This window comes from Hyperolius riggenbachi, chromosome 2 (genome assembly GCF_040937935.1).
Source record: "Hyperolius riggenbachi isolate aHypRig1 chromosome 2, aHypRig1.pri, whole genome shotgun sequence".
NCBI classification, from domain to species: domain Eukaryota; kingdom Metazoa; phylum Chordata; class Amphibia; order Anura; family Hyperoliidae; genus Hyperolius; species Hyperolius riggenbachi.
The window spans coordinates 237575675-237591685 of NC_090647.1; the positions used below are offsets into that span (position 1 = coordinate 237575675).

At 41.6% G+C, this 16011-nt stretch overlaps 1 protein-coding gene across 1 annotated transcript in view; it reads right to left on the reverse strand.

The window, feature by feature from the left end:
* Positions 1–16011, reverse strand: part of CFAP47 (cilia and flagella associated protein 47) — a 730879-nt gene that overhangs the window by 638510 nt on the left and 76358 nt on the right. The window contains exons 12-15 of the mRNA XM_068268343.1: positions 12804–12959; positions 12495–12684; positions 6865–6961; positions 6353–6569 (exon numbers count right to left, since the gene is read on the reverse strand). Coding sequence (XP_068124444.1) covers positions 6353–6569; positions 6865–6961; positions 12495–12684; positions 12804–12959 — 660 coding nt within the window. The remainder of the gene's footprint in view (positions 1–6352; positions 6570–6864; positions 6962–12494; positions 12685–12803; positions 12960–16011) is intronic.

Sequence of the window (16011 nt, forward strand, 5' to 3'; positions counted from 1 at the left end):
GGGTTTTTTTTTCACAATGATCGCGCTGCTTAGCGGAGAAGCAGCGGATCATTGCGGGGCTTAGATCAACGAACGGGAATGGATTTTCCCGTTCATTGATCTCCGGGCGAGCGGCCGGCGGCGTGTTTACCCGCAGGAGTGCGCGCTAGAGCAAGCGGGAGCACGGGCAGCGGCGGGAGCGCAGAAAGTACGGATTTCTCCGTCCCTGGGCGTGTAAGGATGGAAAAAGGGACGGAGAAATTCGTACGGGCGGGGGTAAAGTGGTTAAAAACAAACAAACACATAAATAGTTACCTTAGGGACTCTTAAACTTATTTTTTTTAATATTTATGTAATGAAGGTATATTACTGTTATTTTTTGCAAATAAGGGCTTGTAATCAGTGTTATAGTGTAAACAAACAAAACGGAAAAAATACACCTTTACTACCATAAAAAATACTGTCTCCATACATGGTACTAGGGACATAATTTAGCCATTTACCGACCGCCCACTGCACAGGGGCGGCCAGAAAGTGGATCCCACAAGGACCGCCGCATGTACAATTGGCGGCGGTCCTTGTACGGGCATGGGCGGAGCGATCGCGTCATCCGTGACGCGATCCTCCTCCGGTGATCGATGGCCGGGGATTTAGCCTCCAGCTCGCCGGCCACTTAGCAGCGCCGGCGGGCGGAGGAATACACATACCTGCCGATCCATGCATATAATAGGCTTTGTAATGTATACAAAGCCTATTATACAGGCTGCCTCCTGGCCTGGTGGTCCCAGTGTCCGAGGGACCACCAGGGCAGGCTGCAGCCACCCTAGTCTGCACCCAAGCACACTGATTTCCCCTCCCTGCCCCCTGATCGCCCACAGCACCCCTCAGACCCCCCCCCCCTGCCCACCCCCCAGACCCCTGTTTGCACCCAATCACCCCCCTAATCACCCATCAATCACTCCCTGTCACTATCAGTCGACACTATTTTTTTTATTCCCTAAACTGCCCCCTGCTCCCTCCTGATCACCCCCCCACCCCTCAGATTCTCCCCAGACCCCCCCCCCCCCTGTGTACTGTATGCCTCTATCTCCCCTGTAATAACCCACTGATCACCTGTCAATCACCTGTCAATCACCCATCAATCACCCCCTGTCACTGCCACCCATCAATCAGCCCCTAACCTGCCCCTTGCGGGTAATCTGATCACCCACCCACACCAATAGATCGCCCGCAGATCCGACGTCAGATCACCTCCCAAGTGCATTGTTTACATCTGTTCTCTACCCTAAACACCCACTAATTACCCATCAATCACCCATCAATCATCCCTATCACCACCTGTCACTGTTACCCATCAGATCAGACCCTAATCTGCCCCTTGCGGGCACCCAATCACCCGCCTTCACCCTCAGATTGCCCTCAGACCCCCCTTTATCAATTCGCCAGAGCATTATTTACATCTGTTCTTCCCTGTAATAACCCACTGATCACCTGTCAATCACCTGTCAATCACCCGTCAATCACCCCCTGTCACTGCCACCCATCAATCACCCCCTGTCACTGCCACCCATCAATCACCCCATCACTGCCACCCATCAATCATCCCCTGTCACTGCCACCCATCAATCAGCCCCTAACCTGCCCCTTGCGGGCAATCTGATCACCCACCCACACCAATAGATCGCCCGCAGATCCGACGTCAGATCACCTCCCAAGTGCATTGTTTACATCTGTTCTCTACCCTAAACACCCATTAATTACCCATCAATCACCCCCTGTCACTGCTACCCATCAGATTAGACCACTATCTGCCCCTAGGGCACTCAATCACCTGCCCACACCCTCAGAACGCACTCAGACCCCAGCCCTGATCACCTCGCCAGTGCATTGCTTGCATCTATTCCCCCCTCTAATCACACCTTGAGACACCCATCAATCACCTGCTGTCACCCCCTAGCACACCTACCCATCAGATCAGGCCCTAATTTGCCCTGTGTGGGCTCCTGATCACTCAGCCAAACTCTCAGATCCCCCTCAGACCCCCTTCCGATCACCTCCCCAGTGCATTGATTGCATCTATTTTCCCCTCTAACCACCCCCTGAGACACCCATCAATCACCTCCTGTCACCCCCCTAGCACTCCTATCCATCAGATCAGGCCCAATACAACCTGTCATCTAAAAGGCCACCCTGCTTATGACCGGTTCCACAAAATTCGCCGCCTCATAGACCACCTGTCATAAAAAATTTGCAGATGCTTATACCCCTGAACAGTCATTTTGAGACATTTGGTTTCCAGACTACTCACAGTTTTGGGCCCGTAAAATGCCAGGGCGGTATAGGAACCCCACAAGTGACCCCATTTTAGAAAAAAGACACCCCAAGGTATTCTGTTAGGTGTATGACAAGTTCATAGAAGATTTTATTTTTTGTCAAAAGTTAGCGGAAATTGATTTTATTGTTTTTTTTGACAAAGTGTCATTTTTCACTAACTTGTGACAAAAAATAAAATCTTCTATGAACTCGCCATACACCTAATGGAATACCTTGGGATGTCTTCTTTCTAAAATGGGGTCACTTGTGGGGTTCCTATACTGCCCTGGCATTTTAGGGGCCCTAAACCGTGAGGAGTAGTCTAGAAAACAAATGCCTCAAAATGACCTGTGAATAGGACGTTGGGCCCCTTAGCGCACCTAGGCTGCAAAAAAGTGTCACACATGTGGTATCGCCGTACTCAGGAGAAGTAGTATAATGTGTTTTGGGGTGTATTCTTACACATACCCATGCTGGGTGGGAGAAATCTCTCTGTAAATGGACAATTGTGTGTAAAAAAAAAAAAACAATTGTCATTTGCACAGATATTTCTCCCACCCCCATTATACTACTTCTCCTGAGTACGGCGGTACCACATGTGTGGCACTTTTTTACACCCTAAGTGCGCTAAGGGGCCCAAAGTCCAATGAGCACCTTTAGGCTTTACAGGTGTGCTTACAATTACGCACCCCCCAAAATGCCAGGACAGTAAACACACCCCACAAATTACCCCATTTTGGAAAGTAGACACTTCAAGGTATTCAGAGAGGAGCATAGTGAGTCCGTGGCAAATTTCATTTTTTTTTTTGCCGCAAGTTAGCAGAAATGGAAACTTTTTTTTTCTTTTTTGTCACAAAGTGTCATTTTCCGCTAACTTGTGACAAAAAATAAACTCTTCTATGAACTCACCATGCCTCTCAGTGAATACTTTGGGATGTCTTCTTTCCAAAATGGGGTCATTTGGGGGGTATTTATACTATCCTGGAATTCTAGCCCCTCATGAAACATGACAGGTGGTCAGAAAAGTCATAGATGCTTCAAAATGGGAAAATTCACTTTTTGCACCATAGTTTCTAAACGCCATAACTTTTACCCAAACCAATCAATATAGTCTGAATGGGTTTTTTTTAATTAAAAACATGTTTGTCCACATTTTTCGTGCTGCATGCATACAGAAATTTTACTTTATTTGAAAAATGTCAGCACAGAAAGTTAAAAAAAATCATTTTTTTGACAAAATTCATGTCTTTTTTGATGAATATAATAAAAAGTAAAAATCGCAGCAGCAATCAAATAGCACCAAAAGAAAGCTTTATTAGTGACAAGAAAAGGAGCCAAAATCCATTTAGGTGGTAGGTTGTATGAGCGAGCAATAAACCGTGAAAGCCGCAGTGGTCTGAATGGAAAAAAAGGGTCCGGTCCTTAAGGGGGGGTAAAGCCTACGGTCCTCAAGTGGTTAAAGGTTGTAAGAACTGGGACAAGTGTGCATATATATTGTGTGGGGTTTATCCACAGTAGCACGTTTTATTTTAAAACAATTATGTTTGAAAACTGAGAAATAATTATTTTCCATTTTTTTTTATTATCCACATCAAAATGCATTTAGAATAAAATAATTACCACCCAAAAAAAACCTAATTGGTGGCAACAAAACAAGATATACAGGGTGGGCCATCTGAAGGCAATGCCTATGCTGTGAAGATACGAGATGTGCAGCACCTGAAACTACGGATACTGGAAGCCTCTGCTAGCATTTCTCCTGCGGTGTTGTTATCAGTGTGTGAAGAGTGGGAGAAGAGGGTTGCATTGACAATCCAACACAATGGGCAGCACATTGAACACATTTTATAAGTGGTCAAAAACTTGTAAATAACTCATGATAGAATAATGTTACGTTAAAACCAAGCACACCATTGTTTTTCTTCTGAAAATCCCAATAACGTTTGTGTCACATGACCCTCTTCCTACTGAAAAAACAAAAGTTGGATTCAAAATGGCCGACTTGAAAATGGCCACCATGGTCACTACCCATCTTGAAAAGTTTCCCCTCTCACATATACTAATGTGCCACAAACAGGAAGTTAATATCACCAACCATTCCAATTTTATTACGGTGTATCCATATAAATGGCCTACCCTGTAGATCATGTCGGTGTGATAAGTAGTGATAAAGTTATTGGCGAATGAATGGGAGGATCGCTGGAAGGTAAAAATGTATCTAAGCCATAAGGGACCAAGTGGGGTAGTGGCCAGGCATGAACTTTGCTAATACTGTATGTGGACTCCTTGCTGAAAATGTAAGTGCCATTTGTCTTCCCATAGTATAGTTTAAAATTTCCAAGAGGTCAACAGAGGTATACCATTAAAGTGAGCACGTATTATACTGGAGAGGTTTGAAAGACATTTAACACATAGTAACTAACAAGCATGTGTCTGGCAAATCCTGATTTTTGAGATTATTATTTGAGCATCTCAGAAGACTCCCCATGTCCTTATTAAGTATTGCTGTACAGCAGTTTTTCAGACTCTCATAGCAAACAATTAGCTGCCCTCATAATTTTACCACACTCTGTTAGTAACAGGAAAGAGAGAAGATGTTTGGTTGCTATGCCAAGAATAAAAACTATTGTAAAAATGCATCCCAATATAGGCTTCTAAAGATTATATATATTTGAACATATTAATGCCACCTTGAAACCACTGCAAATTATCTCACAGATGGTGTCCTTATAATGCCAGGGATTATGAATACAAGATACATTCATGTGCAGACATCAGCCAAGCAGATGCCTCAGGACTACCAAGCTTCAATTTATAAAAAAAAAAAAAACAACAACAATAATAATAACAACTCTTAAAGAGAATTTTTCAAACTAAAAGGGAGGACATCCCCTTCTCATTTCCCTGCTTTGTGAGGCTTTTCCATAAGCGCCACCTATATTATTATCTTTTCAACTCTTAAAGAGAACCCGAGGTTTGTTTGAAGAATGTTATCTGCATACAGAGGCTGGATCTGCCTATACAGCCCAGCCTCTGTTGGTATCCCAAACCCCTCTAAGGTCCTCCTGCACTCTGCAATCAGACATAAATCATAGCCGCGCTGCGCGGGCTGTGTTTACATCTGTAGTGCCAGTCTCGGCTGCTCCCCTGCCTCCTGCAGAGCTCCGGTCCCTGCCCCCGTCCCTTCCCTCCAATCAGCGGGGAGGAAAGGGATGCAGGCGGGGACCGGAGTTCTGCAGGAGGCGGGGAGAGCAGCAGACTGACACTATAGAGATAAACACAGCCCGCTGCGACACGCTGTGTGTCGTCAGCGAGGCTGTGATTTATGAGGGATTGCAGAGTGCAGGGGGACCTTAGGGGGGTTTGGGAGACCAACAGAGGCTGGGCTGTATAGGCAGATCCAGCCTCTGTATGCAGATAATATTCTTCAAACCCACCTCGGGTTCTCTTTAAAGTGGACCTGAACTCTTGCACTGGACAAAAAGAAAACATATAGAAATGCACCTGAATGTAAATAGAGAGTTTATGGTTAGTCGAAGGGACGCCTTGGAAGCAGTACACCAGGTATGTATGACCTGTACACTTTGGCGGTGCTCATTCTTGACTGGATTGCCCAAGCGGTCGCTGGTTCACCATTAACAAACGAAAAAGAGACGGCACACAATTGGCTGCAAAAACTGTTGCTGTGTATTATGGAGCAACACAGCAACAGTTTTTGCAGCCAATGGTGTGCCGTCTCTTTTTCGTTTGTTTATGGTGAAATAGAGAGTTTAGCCTGTCTAATTCCCCCTCAACTGTGTCTAATCACAAGTTATAATTGATCCTTTAACTGTGTCAGCTGACTGCCACAGCTAAGATCTCATTTGTAAACACAGGATATTAACAATAGGTCTGCTTTCATGAAAGCAGGAAGTAGACAAACTGCAGATTTATTTCAGTATTTGTATCAGCTGCAACAAATATTTTTATTTAAAGGTTATGCTGTTTTTCTTTTAGAGCAGAGATGAAGTTCTGAGTTCAGGTCTGATTTAATTTAATGAAACAAAGCAATGGTTCTTACTTTTTAAATTTTCCCAAAGAGCTGGTGTCAAAGACAACAGGGATGTCCGTTTTTGACATAGGTGGCACAACATGTGATAGAGGGCTAGTTTGTTGCAACTCATCACAGTCTATTTCCACTTGAACCCAGATGTACGTGGGTAGACTATTTATGATATTCATTTCTTTCACAGATGTAGATCGCACACAGACTTCACCAAAGTCTATTATAGAAGGACCTGAGAAAGGTAAAGGAAATGTTAGAAACATCAAAAGGCAAGTTTAATTAAATTTTGATCAGCTCTGCTGCATTTTTATTTAGTTACGTCCTGCAAAATAAATTAGCTACCTACTGAAGTAGTTCATGCAATTCATATATTCATTTTCAGAGATGTCCTTCGTCAAACACATTTATTTATTTATCTAACTCATTGTTTAATTATTTAGCAGAACATCTCAAGCTTGAATACATTGTGAAAGAACAATGCTTGCTGGAGGCGCTTCACTGACGTATTTCTTGATGTCAAGTCTTACCTATGACTATGTGATGAAGTTGCTGAGGTGTCAGAACTAAGCTGCAGTCTTCCTTCTCAGTTGCAGTGCATGGCATTGCATTAAGCCCATCAGTAATCTAAAACACAAAAAGTGAAAGTACAATGTATGTAATGACAACATTTCCAATTTTGGTGGAGTCAAGGTTTTCAAAGATTGTCTGAGAATCAGAATGAAATCAATCTGATGAATGTCTTCAAAGAGTTTAGAAATGACTTTGCACAGCTAAAAATCCCATGCGTTTACTAAAGCGTTTTACGATTAGCAGTGGAAAAGGGTCCTTATTCCCACTTGGAAAGCCATTTTTTAAGTTACAAATGAAATGTTTCACCTTTGTAATTTTAATGCTACATGTTTTAAAAGAGAATGTTTTATTCTCTTCAAGTGAAACTCCTGGAAATGATGACAGTACTACAGTGATATGATGAATGATATTGCTGAAAGCACTGAAAAACGCAATATGGATAATTGCTTCATAAACAGTGTGGCTCCATCCCTAAGTTAGTCCATCAGTCAAAAAACATTTGTCTAAAAGCTAAGCTCAAGATGGTTTGTAACCTTCAAGCCTGAAGATACAGAATGAGAAACTAAACTGCTGACTCTTGTAAGAATGAAAGTACTGGCTCTTGTAAGAATTAAAGAGCGTAATCTCTCGCTACAGATTTTTTTTGCTCAATTTTGGATTCAGTTGATCTTTAATTTGTGTTTTTAAATGGTAAACAGATGTGTCTCCCTTATTGAGGGGTCTTTGAATTCTGGCATGGTGCTCACACGTCAGCAACAGTGACATATAAAGATAGATTTGGCAACAAGCCAGATAAATATATATATTTTCTCTGTATTATTATTGTTTGTAATTCATTCATTTATTCATTCTGATGTGGTTTTAACAGAGCCAATTTTTTTTTACAGCCTAATAACATTTCATAACAGGAATACTGAGTGTGGTACCTTGTGTCTGGGATAGAGATGAGGGGAGGCGGTATGGTTACGGCAGGCTGCAGAACAGCCCTCAGCCCTTGGCACAGATACCCTGTACTAAAATGTAGCAGAGCCAAATGATGTGTCAATAAATAACAGATTAGGTTTCTATTTTTATTGATGCTTTATTGGCACTTGGCCTCCGTAGAAAATGTGACCACATGCAAAATGACCTTTAGACCGCTCCTGTCCCAACACCCACCTAATTGTTTATAGCACCACTCTGTCTCCAATATAACTAAGGGTGTATCTATTCAGCAGTGCCTGGATCTGCCCCTTTCATCTCTTCTCACATTCTATATTTATTGAGGCTCTTATCAGGTTATTATGTGTACTGTTTACTTGCAGCAAGACAATATCTGTACCAAAGACTCCCACCTAAGAATGTACTTTTAAAATCAAAGCATACACAGGACAGGGATGGATAAGAATTGTAATGAGCGCTGCTGTTATATATTTAGATAATAAATGAAACGCAGAGGAGTAAAAATATGCATGCAAGAAATAGTAGGGTAGTGAGCTGTATACTATGACTGAACTGCGTAGCTATGATTAATTCTAAACATATCACATAGGGAAATTGTAAACAACACACACATTAACCAACTCTCAAATGTTGGTAGGGATTAGAAGCAGGATTGTTTGTGAATAATTTAGCCAGGCTCCTGGATTTTACAAGGTGGTGATTACAAACGCTGAACAGAAGAATATGCCCACAACAGCTGTGAACTGCTTAGAGAGCAAGTAGAATCCCCCACCAATGCAGTCCCTCCTTTATACAGTTATAGTGGTCATCATAGTGCTCCTGCCATTATAATATATGTTGTTACAACTCAGATTGGCATCTAGAAAAATGTTGGGGGGAATTCATATAGTAGTCTTTTCTGGCATGATAGTCCTTTCTGATTCTATCTTCTCCATTCTCTGGACCTGATGGTCCTGCAACTGTTGCATCCCTTAAAGTGACTGTAGTGAATGAGACATGGAGGCTGTCATATTTACTTCCTTTTACATATTGCTAATTGCCAGGCTGTCCTGATGATTTTTCTGGCTTAAGAAAAGACTGAATCAAACAAGTACTGTATATGGACCATCTTCCTCTAAAACTTTAAGCCACTGACGCAGATGAAGTAGGCCAATCAGATGCTCTGACTAAAGTTTGCCCGCACAATCCATAGTTTTGTTTTGGGGGAGTTTGATTTATGCTGGATTCACAGTGGACAGTTGCACAAATGTGTGTGAACTGCAAAGGAGACTGGACATAGATTTTAAATACAAAGCCTGCAGACAGCGAATTAGAATAATGCGATCCGTTACAATGTAGTAGTGTGAACAGACTCGTAGAATTGTATGGGCAGTGAGTTGACATGCAGAATTATTCAGTGACACAACTGAGTACTGTGAACTAAGCCTTAAACTTTTTTGAAGCTAGAAACATGTGTATGTATGTATGTATGTAACAGCCGCCGGTGAGTTGGGTGCAGGGCGAGCCAAATGACGACTCTCCCTGCTGCCGCTAAACTCCCCGGTGGCGTTAAATTCTAATTCGGGGTCTTGCGATTGCTGGATCCCCGATTGACCCATACGTGGGACGCGTATCATAGTATTGCTGCTATGATAGCGCCCAGCTTTGGTGCATGGCGACATATGCCGCAGTTACCTACTTAGAGAAAAATTAGCAGGATAGCCAAGGGAATGGCATTGTTTAAGGCCAGATGCATACCTCATATTATTGTTGCCCTTTCATATGATCCCACGCCACGGTGCGGCAACAGGGTCATATGCATAGCACCACCCCCCGGCTGGTGATGTACTCCTTGCTGGGCAGCAAGTACATCACTGGGATTCCCATCGCTCAGTGCATGTGTGCTGCATCGCACCCAACCCCATCATGCACACTTACTGCATCGCCCACTGACTTGCATTACTGCATAATCCGTGCAGTAGGCAAAGATCATGCTGTGATGCCATGTAACCTTTGTGTTGGCATTGTGGCGATTTTGATACTTCCGTCATATGGTATGACGTTTGTAAGTCTCCATAGACTTGCCTATCCTTTGCAGTGGGGATGTGGCGGGGAAGAGGTGGGCCTAAAAGGATTTAAAAGGATATAGATATGAAAGCCACCACACACCACAGGTTTACTTTAAAGGACACCTGAAGTGAGAAAGACATGGAAGCTGCCATATTTATTTCTACTTAGTTTTAACATACACATTGTCATGCATTTTTTAGTATGCCTAGCAAAGTATTGTATGCAGTATTGTGCTTAACCACTTTTAAATCCCTGGTACGCATATCTACGCCCCAGTATAATTCACGTGCGGATCAGGGGGTAGACATGCGCAATGTTACCTTACCGCCGCGTTCACGATCCCCACGCCATTTTTGTTCGCTTCACCATCGCAGCCCCCTCCATCCGTGATCAGGATGTGAGAATCAGCCATTCTCAACCCTGATTACCGTGCCTGTGGCTTCAGAGAGTTTGAAGAATGTGATGCAAGCTGTCAGACCCGGATACTTCTGTGTTTGTACTAATAGTACGCGGTCTTAGTAGCACCATCTTGTGGTCAAAAAGTAAAAATACACCCAATTATACCACTATACTGTTATCATATAACATTTATTATTAGTTGTTTTTTTTTTTTTATTATTTTTAACTCCTTCCATCCTTGCCCCACAGTTACAAAATCAAACACTTGTTAAAAAAAATGAAAAGAAATATTATTTTCAAAAAAAAATGACATAAACAGTTACCTTAGGGACGTATAATATGTATGTCATGAGCGAATATTACTGTTAATTTTGCAAAAAAAAAAGTCTTGTAATAAGTGAAACAGTATTACAAATCCCTAAATGGAAAAAATACACCTTTATTTCCGTTTATGTATCAAAGCACATTTTATTTTAAAACTATAATGGCTGAAAACTGAGAAATTATGATTTATTTATTTTTTTTAATTATTCCTGTTAAAATGCATGTAGCATAAAATAATTCTTAGCAAATGTACCACCCAAAGAAAGCCTAATTGGTGGCAAAAAAAAAAAAACAAGATATAGATTATTTCAGTGTGACAAGTAACAATAAAGTTATTGCTGAATTAATGGGAGGAGCGCTGAAATGTGAAAATTGTTTTGGTTTTTAAGGGAAAATAAACTGTGATCCTGAAGTGGAACTGTCATGAAAATCTTAAAATTTAAAACACATACAAATAAGAGGTACATTTCTTCCAGAGTAAAATGAGCCATAAATTACTTTTCTCCTATGTTGCTGTCACTTACAGTAGGTAGTCAGTACAGTAGAAATCTGACATTATTGATAGGTTTTGGGGTAGTCCATCTCTTCATGAGGGATTCTCAGCATGGCCTTTATACTTTATAAAGACATTCCCTGAAAATAATTAATACAAAGATGCTGGCCAGCCTCCCTGCTCGCTGTACACTATTTTGGCAGTTGGACGGAGCAACTGCCGTCCACTAAGTACTTTTAAAAATAAAGAAAACCCTAAGAACCCTCCTATGAGAAGATGGGCTAGTCCAAAATCTGTTTATGTCAGAATTCTACTACTTACTGTAAGTGACAGCAACATAGGAGAAAACTAATTTATGGCTCAATTTACTCTGGGAGAAATGTACTTTTTATTTGTATGTGCTTTCAATTTTAATATTTTCGCGATAGTTCCTCTTTAACCACTTCACCCCAAAGGGGTTTTTACCCTAACGGACAAGAGCGATTTTCACCTTTCAGTGCTCATCCCTTTCATTTGCCAATAGCTTTATCACTACGAATCACAATGAAATGATCTAAATCTTGTTTTCTTCCCCACCAATTGGGCTTTTTGGAGTTGATATTTGTTTTCAGTAATTACTTTATTTTCTATGCATTTTTTTAAAGGGAAAAACAAGGAAAAAAATGAAAAAAAATACACTATTTCTCCCATTTCATCCCCTATAGTTTTAATATAAACACTGCTACTGTGCATAAAACCCACACATTTTATCTGCCTATTTGTTCTGGTTAGCACAAGATTTTAATTATGTCCCTAGTACAAAGTATGGTGACAATATAGTATTTAGAAATAAAGGTGTATTTTTTTCTTGGTGGTTTTTGTTTTTCACTATTTTCACATGTGCGGGTTGCACAGCGGCAGCAGCACTGTGACTTATAAAATCGTCCTGAGCCATTAAGAGGCTCTAGCAGGACGTTTTTATAAGTCAGCTTGTCATTAAGTGGTTAAGTATATATATGTGTGAACAGACAAAAAAGAAAATAGCCTTAAAACTCATTGCAACATTTTTAGTGTAAATTAAGCTACTTGTATCTTTCTCTTCCCTGTCTCCTTTCACTCTTTGTTCTTTTTGCATATTCTTCCACTGATCAATATTTCATATTCTACCCATGCAAAAGGAAGTATACTTTGTTGTTGCCATCTACAGTAGTCATAATGTAACAAGAGATATGTTTTAGCTTCTACTACAAAGTCACTACTTAGTGGATCATAACATGTTTCTTTCAGTAGATCCAACATAAAGCAGACACAGAAAACCAATTTACTGTAATGTATATATTTAATAAAGCTTTGGCTGACATTCTTCAAGTCTAATGAATTAACAATTTATAAGTCACTTACTCCTCTTGTCACCGATCTGGACTCTCCATCTGCCAGTTGGCGAGTGGTCAGCATGCGGCTTTTAGTTGTGGGGGTAGTTTTAGGCTGCTGTTGCTCATTAAAGCACTTGGTCATTGTAGCACTGGATGGCTGCAGCCCAGCTTCTGGTGTAATGCCAATATCTATATCATTGTTTGTTTCTTGAAGCTCTCTATGCAAAACGAGGTTAGAAAAGTAAAGCTTAGGTGAATGACCAAAAACAAATATACAATGGCATGCAGCCAATATGTCATTCTTTAAAATATGGCATTCATTACAAACATAGCGTACCTGTCTTTTTCTATATCTTTAAGACGTTTCTCTCTTCGGTTTTTAATATAGTCAGTATAATAGTCTTTATGGGATTGTTTTTTCTCCTCTTCTTCTTCTGTGTACGCATAATCCGGATCCACATAGGTATATCTATCAGTTTTTGTAAAAATGGTCCTAAAATCAAACATACAATATTGATGCAATTTTTATTAACTAAAGCTAATCTGAACTGATAAAAAACTAAATATGTCAGTAGATGCTCCAGAGGTTTCTCCAATCCTCCTAGACCACTCTGCTGCCAGACTGGACCCACCTCTTTTTTGCTGGCTGGCTTATTATTATTTTTAATTTATATAGCGCCAGCATATTCCGCAGTGCAGAAAGCACAGTAAGACGACAAGGGGAACATAGGTACAACCAAAAAATATACAGCTGAGTCTCAAACAGTACAAGTATTGCAACAAAAACAGTAAACATTAGGATAATGCCCTTGCAATCTTACAATCTAACGGGTAGTTAGAAGTAAAGGGAACATGGGGGTGCGCGGATAAATGAGGCAGTGAGCCTTTGCCTCTAATTACGTTGTGAACAGATATGTAAATAGGGGCTGTTATAAGCTTGACTGAACAGGTATGTTTTAAATGTGCGTTTGAAAATGTCCAGGTTTGCAGCATGATGTACAGGCTGTGAAAGGGAGTTCCAGATGAGGGACAATGCTCGTGTGAAGTCCTGGATGCGAGCATGATAGGTGATCAGCTTAGAGGCCAGGAGAATTTCCTGGGAGGAGCAATATCCAGAGATTAGTGAGGGGATGTATGGAGGGGACAATTGTAAAGGGCTTTGTATGTTCGTGTCAGGAGTTTGAATTGGATGCTCTGGGTAATAGGCAGCCAGTGGAGGGAATGGCACAGTGAGGCTGCATCAGAGGAGCGGGTGGAGAGGTGAATGAAGCGGGCAGCTGAGTTTAGAAGGGATTGGAGAGGTGCCAGCCTGTTCTTTGGTAGACAACAGAGCAGGGTGTTGCAGTAGTCTAGGTGGGAGATGATGAAGGCGTGTACAAGCTACAAGCATTTTGGTGGCCTCTTGTGTAAGGAAGGGACGAATACGGAATATATTTTTAAACTAGAAATAGCAGGCAGTAATTAGTGAGGCAATGTGAGGTTTAACCTCCTGAGCGATATGCCCGTATTCAACATTATTCTTGAATATTTCCAAATGCTCACAGCGCAGGAACAGATGGGTGAAAAAAGTTTGGGGAGGGCTATGCACTATCCAAAGGTTTCCCTCTGCTAAGGTAAATATGTAAATTTTCCTTTCTCGTTTAATGTACCCATTTACATATCCAGTATGTAAACTTTAGATTAATGATCAAATACTGCTGTTTATTCCAGTATAGTTAAGACAGAAATTATATCTTATTGTGGAAACCCAATTAGTACATTACTGTTACTGTTACAAATAAGACTTGCCAACATCTGCCTTTATACCTGAAGATCAGGCATAGGGCATATATTGCAATTTTTCCTCTAAACTACTGGAAAGCTTCTGAGGTTAGCTGCCAAATCAAACTAATTGTTGCAAACTAATTGTGCAATATCACTTCTCAGCGGCCTTCTGACTATCTCATTAAATGGATACTGCTGTGCTCTGCTTCTTAATTAACATGGAACTGTTGCCCTATCCCTAATTACTGCCTGTGACTAGCATTAAAACTATATCTTCAGGCCTTAGAAGATCATGCAGAGCTCAATCACGCCACCATGATTATATGTCTGTTGCAAATGTAGTCTGAGGCAAGCACAATTAATTCTAACACTCTAAAAAACCTTACACACTATGAAAACAGTACATCAACTCATCAGTAGCTGCTCCCTAAGGAGCGGACTATTGGTATTGTACCATACAAATGGACTTATTAAAACCAAAAAAGGGTAGAACCAAGGAGTATTACCATCTATATGTATTATGTCCCATAAATAGGTATAGGGTTCATTTAATGACCTCCCCACATCCCATATATACAAGTAGAGATGGCCCGAATGGTTCGTGGTTCGCGATCGCGGAGAACCAGGAACTTTTCCGGAAGTTCAGTTCGCCCCTACAGTGCATCATGAGGGACAACTTTGACCCTCTGAATCACAGTCAGCAGGCACATTGTAGCCAATTAGGCTACACTCCCTCCTGGAGCCCCCCCCTTATAAAAGGCAGGCAGCGTCAGGCATTGGACTCACTCATGTGCCTGCAGTAATTAGTTAAGGGATAGCTGCTGTAGACTCTCATAGGGAAAGCTTAGTTAAGCTCTTGTTATTGCTAAAAATACACCCCTCAACAGCTCTTTTAAAGAGCTAATCTTGTTCTTGTGATCTATTTTTTTTTTTTGTGAGGCCCACTTGCATTATATACAGCCCTGTCAGTCAGTGTCACTGTGAATGTTCGGTACCTGTCTGTGTGTGACAGGTGCACATGTAATACCTATCACTGCATATACCTACTATCTGTTGTTCACTTCAGTGCACCCACCTACCTACGTGAGCGCACGCAGTGTGATATACCACTCCGTGCATACCTGTTAACTGTACCTGTGTGACTGACTGCACATTGTATTAGTCAAGTCAGTGCATACCTTTCAGTTCATCCCCCCCAATATGGACAAAACAAAAGGCAGAGGCAGGCCACCTGGCAGGTCTTTTCGAATTTGCGCTGTCGTGAATTCATGCAGCCCTCGACCAAAGTACAGTGTTCAGAAGAAGGCACGTGCCATCAACCCCCAATATTGTCAGGACGTAGTTAATTATTTAACACAGAACACCTAATCTTTCTCAGCTTCCGCACGGAAGCGTGACAGATCTTCCTCCTCCTGCTCTGATTCTGGCACCCCACTTAACACTCAATCGGCCACCACCACCAAAGTGCCATCACCTCAGGGCTCAGCGGTGTGGAAATTTTTTTGTGTGTCTGCCTCAGATGAGAGCAATGTCATCTGTACTCTCTGCCACCAAAAATTGAGCTGTGGAAAGACCGCGCATAGGGACAACTACCTTACGAAGGCACATGATTACAAAGCACAAACTGCAATGGGATGACAACCTGAGGGAAAGCAGCACACAAAAGCAAATCCACACACTGCAGTGTAAGATATGCAATTATTTCTCAAAAAAGGCGATACCCAAACTGCACCGTGATGTTGAAAGGCAAGTGGTGTCATCTCTGGCACACAGTGTTGGGA